The sequence below is a fragment of the Laetiporus sulphureus genome (assembly GCF_001632365.1).
Source record: "Laetiporus sulphureus 93-53 unplaced genomic scaffold LAESUscaffold_53, whole genome shotgun sequence".
Taxonomy (NCBI): Eukaryota; Fungi; Basidiomycota; class Agaricomycetes; order Polyporales; family Laetiporaceae; genus Laetiporus; species Laetiporus sulphureus.
Window position 1 is genome coordinate 9,666 of NW_024468562.1, and position 8,954 is coordinate 18,619.

Sequence of the window (8,954 nt, forward strand, 5' to 3'; positions counted from 1 at the left end):
TGGAGAGATAGAGCGCATTAGGCAGACTCAATACCACGGAAATCCCGACGTTCATCAAAGCCATTGTCCCGTTGCCTGCATATGACGGCTGACAAGCAGCAGAGACATGCTTTTTACCTCCGTCGCTTGCCTTTCGCTTGGATGCTGGACGATATTCGGCCTCTTGACAAGCTGCCTACGCCGGAGAAGGTAAAGATGTCCGAAGGGAGAGAAGGTTCGTGCTGCAGAACGATTTCGACCATTTCTGCCATGCGCTGTTCTCAATATTGAGTTACCGCTCAGAGCCCGGACTTACATATCCTCAAGACCCCAGATCCTGAATTGAAAGCTCAAGGTTGTTTTACAAAAATCTCAAGGCAAGGCTGGTGTTCTTACATCCATTCCAATCACGCCATTATCCCTCTGATTCACGTTCCCCCGCAGACTCGCCCGAACTTGCTCAAGAATCAAGGACTGAACATCAAGGCTCAAGACCCCCTCGAAAGAATCAGAGACATATTGTACGTGCCCTGTGCTCTCCTTGCTCAGTCTGCGATCTGACGATTGCTTCCTTTGCCTCAGCCGAGGATTGAACGACGGTAATTCCCTACAGTGCTCCTGAGCATCCGAGCAAAGAACTGACTTGTAGTTGCGCGATTTAGGACGCGGGGACCGGGACTAGAACGAACAGACTGGCAGAGGACATGTATGGTTTGCAAGGGAATAAAAGCGTTGACAAAGAGCTTTGTTGTGTGGTGCGACGAGACTCAACGTTCTCAACAGTCGGGCGAGTGATCGCGAGGATACGCGTGACGTTCGATATCGCTTCCAAGCTCCAGCTCCCAAGTGTAAGTGAGAGGTTGACACCTTGCCATCAAAATGCGCCTGCCAGTTCACTCGACGAGGCCGGGCGTTTCTTTGACTTCATCATTCCGGTGCTTACGCAGCTCAGACGGTCCTTGAAGAACGAAATTATCTTTCACTAATCAATGTTAGCGACACTGAGCACTAGACTACGATGCCAGGAAGTCAGGATCTTGAGAAATTGTTCGACTGCTGGTAAGGAAATCATCAGTCCAATTCCGAAGCTATGCCTACGAAAGCATAACTATCCAGGATGCAAGTTCAAAATTTGGCGATTTCAAGAACAGGAATTGTTGGCTAATTTATCTTCGCGAGCGGAGTCTCTGGTGATGCGCGCCAGCAAAGGTACATAAATTGCTTCCAATATCTGTAAACGTTAAACGCGCTGCGGGTTTGCGTCCACCAAGCGCGACAATTCCGGAACCAATCTCAACCGAGGCTAGCGGTTGTGCAGACATCACCGTTCCCTGAGGGCCCCGACTTGTGAAGTCCAATCATTTAATCATACACCAACTTTTCATGGTACAATAACATACCGAACCGCTGTCGCATCTCATCCAGCTTTCACCTACGCGTTTTCGTATCCACCCCGCTAATCGGCGCACTCTGCTCTCTCTCCTTGCACAACAGGACGCACTCCCCATCCTTGCATGATGAAGAACAGCCTACGTAACCACGCAATACGTCAATCACTTCGGCACTCGACACTAGTAAAGCAGGACACGCACCATTTCAGCCTGTCCAGTCGGAAGATATGAAAGAGCACAAGCCAGATCGCTTTATATGACACAGAACGTTAGCAAAACTTCACTACGGTACAAAAAAGGAAAGCAAACACTGACTGAGCTCCATATATGTGAAGAACCCGAGGGCGCCTCCGCGTGCGCCGCGTTTGACGAATCTCAACGCATCTACCCAGAGTTTCATGTCCTTTGGCGTCGGACGCGAGTCCTTGTCCATGAGAAAAGTCAGGAGAATGCGCATGTCTGGGGCAAGTTGAATGAAATGCTCGGTCATAAAAGATGTTGCGACTCACAGATGCCGATGTGACTGCAGCGAGAAGGCTATGATGAATTCTCATCAATGAGTGAAAATGCGCTAGACTCACAAATGTCCGCTGCGCAGGAGATGCAAAATGAACAAAATATCAGCTCCGCATACAACAGCCTGCGTTGTTCCGCACACTTACACAGTACCTGTATATCGTTGCCTCTCAGCACAGTGTCCCTCCACCGGCAATTCAGACGTGATACTCACCGATTGCGCTAATGTATGCCGAATTCGTCATGAGGACGCTCCAGTCCTCAGTGGCAAAGTTCTGCAAATACAGGTTCGGCCTCTGTGGATCCCAGCCTCGTGAGTCCAACAAGCTCTCACGATGGCGCTTGCTACCGCACCTCGTACCCCTCTGGGAACAAATCCTTCGGCAAAAACGCAATGTCCGGCTTCTTAAACCCGGTCGCAAGGACAACCACGCCTGCAGGGAACTATGTACGCCGCGCGATGTCAGTTAACCCTGCCAGGCGCATGCATCACGGAATACAACACACTCACCTCCGTCTCCTCGCCCTCATCCCCTGGTCGGCTCCACCGTCCCCGCACGCTGACGCGCACACTGTCTCTTGTGAGACACTGCGTGTCACCGCGGACGTAGCGGCACCGGCCCGCGCGGATATGGCTCAGAAACTCGTCATTCACCACCTGACATAAGTCTGTCCAGTGGGTAATCTGCGCAAAGGACAAGTTGATGCGAGCCACCCACAGGCGTGCCCTCGAACAGCCCAAGGTGTGCAGGTGTGAGGTCTTCGACCCCGTGGTAGTTCCACGCCGTGACGATCTTCTCCCAGACAAAGCTGTGAATCGCACCCTCAGAGTACTTCTATCCAACAGTTCATTACCAGCTTACCTGAGTGGCATCTCTCTCCCAAACGGCTGCGCGGAGATCAATGTACCCAAGACTACGTTCCGCGGGATGATCCACTGCACACACTCCGATTAAGCTATAGCATTATCGCTAAGCAGCGTTCGCCCACGAACCTTGTCATCCCGCGCAATCATCACACAATCGCTCGCTCCCCTCTGCAGAGCCGTCTCAATCGCCTCGACGCCGCTCGCGCCACTGCCGATGACGACGACGTGCTTGCCTTCGAGCTCTGCGTCGTCCAGCTGCGATGAGTGCAGGAGCGTTCCCTCAAACGTCTCCACATTCTCATCTCCTTTCTCCTGCTCGTCATTGCCTCTGCTCTTGCCTTTCTTCTTCTTCTTCTTCTTCTTCTTCTTCTGCAAGTCTTCCTTGCTGACGCTCTCGCCGTCGTCCTGCGTGTGCTTCACAGGCGGGTAAGGCTCCTGGGTGTTTGAGCGCCCGCTCTCACTCCCAACCTCGCTTTTTTCCTCATCGTGCTGAAGTCCTTCATTGTCGTCCGTGCTGTTCTGCTTCTGCTTCCCCGCGTTGGCGTGCTCGCTCTGCGTCCGGCGACGCTCGATGTACTCCATCGGCGGCATGCCCTTGAATCCGACCCACCGTGGCGCGCCGCACGTCCCGACCGTCACGACGACCGCGTCGAACACGTCGTCCTCGCCATCATTCACGATCCACCGCGCGTGGCCCTGTTGTGCAGGGTCCAGTTCATCTGGCTCGTTGTCTGCAAACGATTCCTTGGGAGGGAATGACTATGTGGGAGCTCACCTTCGGAGACGTTATCGAGCTCCTCGAGCGTCGCACGACGGACGGACGTGACGCGCGTCGAGAGCCGCGTGCGCTCTTTTAGTCTATACTCTCTCCAGATTCGTTGATTCTCTGCAGACGGACATACATCGTGAGTCGTAGTTTCATAACATCGACTGTTCCTAACGCACCACGCAGGATCTCGTCCCTTTTGGGAAACGCGCTCGACCACAGCACGGCAGGGTGGAAGCGGTACAGCATCGAGTTCAGCTGTAGTCCAGAGGTCTTGTTCACGTGTGCCCAGATCCCTCCTGTGTGGTGCTCAACCCAGTCCGCCGGCGACAACACGCATATAGCGACGCTTACCAACTGCATCGTCCTGCTCGAAGAGAACAACGTCGAATCCATGCGCGACGGCATGCGCTGCACTCGACACGCCTGTGAGGCCGGCCCCAATCACGGCGATGCGACCGCGATAATGAATGTGGGCATCCTTGTCCGGTGGCGGAGGCTGAAGCATGAATTTCGATATCAGCGATAGGAACGGCGCACGACGTTTGGTCACTGGATACCATGAGCACACTCTGCGTATGACACTGTGCATACAGATAATGGCGCGTATAGCCACTTTTTCAGGTGGTAACACGAGTACCATAATGCACCAGACCAGTATCAGAGCCGCCACCCGTCGCTGTGAGTGAGATGCGCCGCAGAAATGAACGCTATCTCTCACCACCAGTACTGGTCTTGTTGGGTGAAGGATATCCAAGCCACATCTGGACTTCGTCAACGACTGGGAGTCAACACGTTATATGCGGTTCACGTCCAAGGGCGCAAGCGTGAACTCCGGCTCGCCCATCGCCGTACGATATGTGCGCTCGAGCCCTGATATCGCTGGTCTGGCAGCGTGCACAAATGCGACTTGGCAGCAGTAACATCGTTGATAGAAATTGATTGCGCGTGACTCACAGGTTTAAACAGCCAGATAATAAGTGCCTGGATCAGGATGTATATCGAGTTAAAGACGAGCCGGAGGAAAGGCATTGGCGACAAGAGTGCCTTGACGTCATGATCTTGTATTGTGGAGACGATGCTTTGCAGGAAGAGGTCGATGTTCCTGCGCTCGGCGTCCAGCGCGGACATACTTCTTGGAAACAGTGAGGAATGTGAAAGGAGCTGGAGGGTAATCGGAAGGTACCTGAGTTTGGTTGATGAAGGACGCTTGAGGGCACGGAGAAGATTCATGAAGGAATTGGCCCAAGCACTGTAGAGGAGCGTCACGAAGACAATGATCTGAATCGAGTAGTGGAGACATGACGTATCATGCCACGCTTTGATATATAACTAGACAGGCTTACTGTGATGATCATCGCAGAAAATGGTAAGCAATTATTGACAACGCTTGCTTAACAAAAAGATAGAACACGTTGTATCAGGCAAGTATTCATTGCCACTTCAGGAGGCCAAGGTCATTAATACATTTAACGCGATGCTGGAAGGGGTGTCAACTCAACGCGTGACGTCATCGGTGACGTCATCACGCGTCTCGCGCGAGTATGGAGGCATGTGATATCGAGTTGTGGCTTAAGGTATAACACGTACGCAAAAGCCAAGTACTCTCCTCTCGAACGCATTGCCGACGACGACGAGCAGCCCACCAATCAACATGGAAGACCCCGCAAGGGATATCGAGGACGTTATACTCTCCATTACCTCCGCCGTCAACCCCGAGGCTCAAAAGGCAGCCATCCTGCGCTACTTCGCTCCCGACGCGTCCTTCCGCCACCCGCTTTGCACCGTACCCTCCGACGCCGACACGCCGTACCCTGCATCGCAGTCCTCACCATCGTTTGCCCGATGGACACAACTCTCGCGCAAACTCTCGCCGACCGGGATCGCGACCGCGAGCAGCCGCGAGACGATATTGTGCGTGTACCAGTGGTACCGAACGATGTCCCCGCGTTTGAAAGTGGAGGTGAGGAAGGTCGTGTGGGATGAACCGCGGATGGAGATCTATGTCGATGTTGTGCAGACGTTCCACATCCGGTGGAACCCTCTGCCGCCAGCGCAGTCGAGGTGAGCGCTATCCTTTTAAAGGATTGAAATAATGCGCATATCATTGAATGCCAGGCTCATTACGCACCTTAACCTCCGCAAAGTCAGTCCGCGCTCCCAAGACGCACGCCCACTTTACGTGATTGTCGCGCAGGAGGACTTCTACCACCCTGCAGACCTCCTTGCCTTTGTATTACCACCGCTTGTGCCTATCCTTCACTTCTTGCTCATCCTCGGAACGTGGGCTTGCGTCTTCGGTGCATGGTTTGGTGCAGTCTCCGGTGAATTCCCTCTTGTTAACTCTTTTTCTGCTAGTCAGCTTATATTCATAAAATACTATCTAGGCTTCTGGACCATCAAACGTGGCGAGGGTGATCGGGAAGTCAAGCTTGAGCATGCGGGCGAGTCACTTCCCACACCGGCACCTGGTGAACAACAGACACTGACAAATGGCAGGAAAAATAGAAGAGAGGGGAGCGGAAGTAGCAGTAGCAGCAGCAGTGGCGAATAGTCGCGATGACAGCACCCATGAGGAAGATCACGTCGAAATTAGAGTCAGTCCGCCTTTATCAACTTCGCACGGATGGTTTCTTGAATAGAATCTAAGATGCTTCCGTAATCTCGTATATTTTTGTTATGGAGTGTTAGCTCACAAAAATGTAAACAATGATTGACAGTAAACTGACATAATAATAGTATGCGGCCCATTAGACGCCGCGGCAGCTTTCCCGATAAGTCGATCTAGTCAAAGCTCATGGACAACAAGGGCAAACAAACGCTCTCTGACCATTGTCGCGTTTGCGATTTGATCCATTTCACGAAGCTGGCACGTCGTGCAACGGTGTGGATATTGTCCTGTGTTTTCTGCTTCGTTGTGTTCTGCTGTGCACTCGGATCTTCGGTTCATGACTGATCTTGGCCCGCTTTGAGATGATCTCTGCAAACTCGATATTGCAACAATTGTCGATCAGACTATCGGCAATCCATTCTGACGTAGTCCAGTAGCCAGAGAGCTGCCAGCCTGCATGGACTCAAAGCTCGCTGCTTAATACTGCTGCATCTCCCTTAGCTCTTAGCGGCGCAGTCTCTCCTTTGGGGAAACATGCAAGCGTGTGTACATCGCTGACCGTGTTCGCCTTCGGGCCTCCTTCTTGAGCTGACAGTAGACAGATGCGCGTTCAGCAGCACCTCTTACGGTCCATCCTACATAGACACGGCTCAAGGGTGTTACTCTGTCCAAGCTGACACAGCGTCGTGAGTGCCTGCCTTACCGTCCACAGCCTTGACTTACAAGGCGTTATCCTACGCCATAGATCCTACAGTGCTCTTCAAACCGCTTTTCGCAGGAGCGCAGCGTTTGATGCGAAACAAGGGACCACATTGATGACCGCCTCTCACAATCCTCCCTATTTTACTGCTGGTGCGAGTGCAGTTACCGACGCATATAATGCGACTACCCAACTAGCCGGTCAGCATCCCTCGAACTTTGCCTCTAGCAGAAGTGTCTCTTACGGTTCAGCAATCGTAGACACGAGCATCCCCGTCTACCATAATATAGTCCCGGCTTACACCCCATATAGCGGCTCAGTGAACATCACGCCTGTTTCTTATGGGTTATGTCCAAGCGCATTCTTAGTTCCCCCTACGAACACGTTCCAAGTCCAGGATACCCCTCACACGCGGAATAACTCTGCACGACCCCCTGCGTCCCCTCAAAAGGCATTAAGATTCATTCCTGTAGATCCTACCCGTGCCCACCAAGCTCCCAGGATGAATTTACTACGCAGCCAAGGTCCTCATCAAGATACACACACTTCTGGACAAGCGTCCCGCCTACGAGGCGGCTTCGAAACAAGTATGGACACAGGCGACGTCCCTCCATCAAGCTCACCGTTGGGCTCCCCAAGATTTTCCGCAGACGACCAGCAGACGATCTACCGGTACATGCGGGCTGTAGCAGACCATCTGGATCCGTCGGCTGTGGCGCGCAAAGGTATGAATGAGCTATTCGTGCGCACGTCATGGTGGTTTCCGTTGGAGAAGTCAGCCAAGAACGACAATCCAGGTAAGAACACGAGCACTCCCATGCTCGTCGATGCACTGCAGGTCTCCGAGCTGCCTCTTAACAACGACTACAATGCCTCAGAGTCAGAATCAGAATCAGAACCGGAACTGGAGCTCATCGCATCTCCTGAAGAACGCGAATCGGGTGGCGCAGCAATCCCCTCCCCGAAGGCCCTTCCCGATCTCGCACGCTGCCTTTGGGACTCGTGCACTGGTACGATTGCCGCTCGCGACCTCGAAAGTGTGCGCACGCATTTCACAGAGGCGCATCCGGAGGGCCGGCGATGGTTCGGCTCGGAGCGCATCGTATGCCGCTGGGCGGAATGCGCGCGTTGGGATTACATGGAGCGCCGCCGTGTCCCGGGACATGTCATTAGAATGCATTTGCGGGAGCATGAGTGCCCGTTCAGGACGTGTGGGATGGTGTTTGGGAGCAAGGATGATGTAAGGGTGCATCTGCAGTTGGTACATGATGGATCGGAGTAGGACGATGCCTCTGAGTAACTATCCTTAGACGAGATGCTCCGCCGTATGCTTGTAGATGCGAGGTTGTGCGTTGTGGCTGCGCTGTGGCCACGGTCAACGCCGAAAGATGATATCTATATATAGAAATTTCCTCGAGGCTGTTGGACAACACGGAAAAACAAGCCGTATTGCTTTACTATTTGCAAGTTAACTGCGGTCCTGTCGTCGCAAATGCCATATCCTTCTCCGCAACGAATTTCAACACAATTAAATGATTTGAATCTACTTATCATGACTTCCGCAACCATCCTTGTAAACGGTGGGCGCGATGATCGTGAGAGCGAAGCTCCTTGTATAGCCTCGCTTAATTAGCCAGCGCACTGGAAATGACGCTAGATGCTTGTTCTTGCTTGCGAAAGCTTACATCTGCTTGCACGGCCTTCATCATCGCTGGCACGGCCTCATCAGCGCTTCCGCAGCTTTCGTAAATCGCCTTTGCCGTATTATCGCCGGCTATCGATTTCTGCGTTCGCCCTCCACCACACAGCAGCACCAGACTAACCAAAGCCTTCAGGTTCCTAGTCAATCTTCCCATTACTAACAGTATGAGCAACAGAGGGCAGAGCCGCGGCGGTGGCCGAGGCAGAGGCGGCGGCGGACGGGGCGGTGCTGGCAGCCCTGCAGGCCGAGGAAGCCCAGCTCCTGGCCGCGGCGCGCAACCTACAGGCTCAGCGGTCAATCCTACGGCCTCTATCGCTCCATCCATGACGGGATCTAGCGGTGGAGGCCGCGGAGGAGGAGGCTCTGGCTTCGCGGGGGGACGCGGACAAAGGGGCGCACCACGTGGAGGCGACTTCGGCCG

General features: G+C 53.4%; 4 protein-coding genes across 4 annotated transcripts in view; 3 read left to right on the top strand and 1 right to left on the bottom strand.

Annotated features, from left to right (window-relative positions):
- Positions 1-1,435: 1,435 nt before the first annotated feature.
- On the bottom strand, positions 1,436-4,651 carry LAESUDRAFT_763212 (FAD/NAD(P)-binding domain-containing protein; the record flags this gene model as incomplete). The annotated part of the gene is made up of 16 exons (XM_040913226.1): positions 1,436-1,508; positions 1,572-1,620; positions 1,686-1,829; positions 1,880-1,893; positions 1,952-1,960; positions 2,033-2,039; positions 2,101-2,182; positions 2,241-2,330; positions 2,398-2,544; positions 2,606-2,696; positions 2,750-2,823; positions 2,881-3,473; positions 3,530-3,640; positions 3,700-3,819; positions 3,875-4,019; positions 4,478-4,651. The coding sequence occupies 16 exons, from the start codon at positions 4,649-4,651 to the stop codon at positions 1,436-1,438; spliced, it is 1,923 nt and encodes a 640-aa protein (XP_040759675.1).
- A 485-nt stretch (positions 4,652-5,136) lies between these two features.
- LAESUDRAFT_730632 (uncharacterized protein) lies at positions 5,137-6,266 on the top strand. The gene is made up of 3 exons (XM_040909877.1): positions 5,137-5,584; positions 5,639-5,844; positions 5,908-6,266. The coding sequence occupies exons 1-3, from the start codon at positions 5,175-5,177 to the stop codon at positions 6,072-6,074; spliced, it is 783 nt and encodes a 260-aa protein (XP_040759676.1). The 5' UTR covers positions 5,137-5,174; the 3' UTR covers positions 6,075-6,266.
- A 1,154-nt stretch (positions 6,267-7,420) lies between these two features.
- Positions 7,421-8,244, top strand: LAESUDRAFT_730634 (uncharacterized protein; the record flags this gene model as incomplete). Its single annotated transcript, XM_040909878.1, has 2 exons — positions 7,421-7,628; positions 7,710-8,244. 2 exons carry the CDS (start codon positions 7,421-7,423, stop codon positions 8,111-8,113), a joined length of 612 nt encoding a protein of 203 aa, XP_040759677.1. The 3' UTR covers positions 8,114-8,244.
- Positions 8,245-8,462: 218 nt separating this feature from the next.
- Positions 8,463-8,954, top strand: part of LAESUDRAFT_730635 (argonaute-like protein) — a 3,696-nt gene continuing 3,204 nt past the window's right edge. The window contains exon 1 of the mRNA XM_040909879.1: positions 8,463-8,826. Within this exon, the coding sequence (XP_040759678.1) occupies positions 8,698-8,826 (129 nt within the window). The 5' untranslated portion in view covers positions 8,463-8,697. The remainder of the gene's footprint in view (positions 8,827-8,954) is intronic.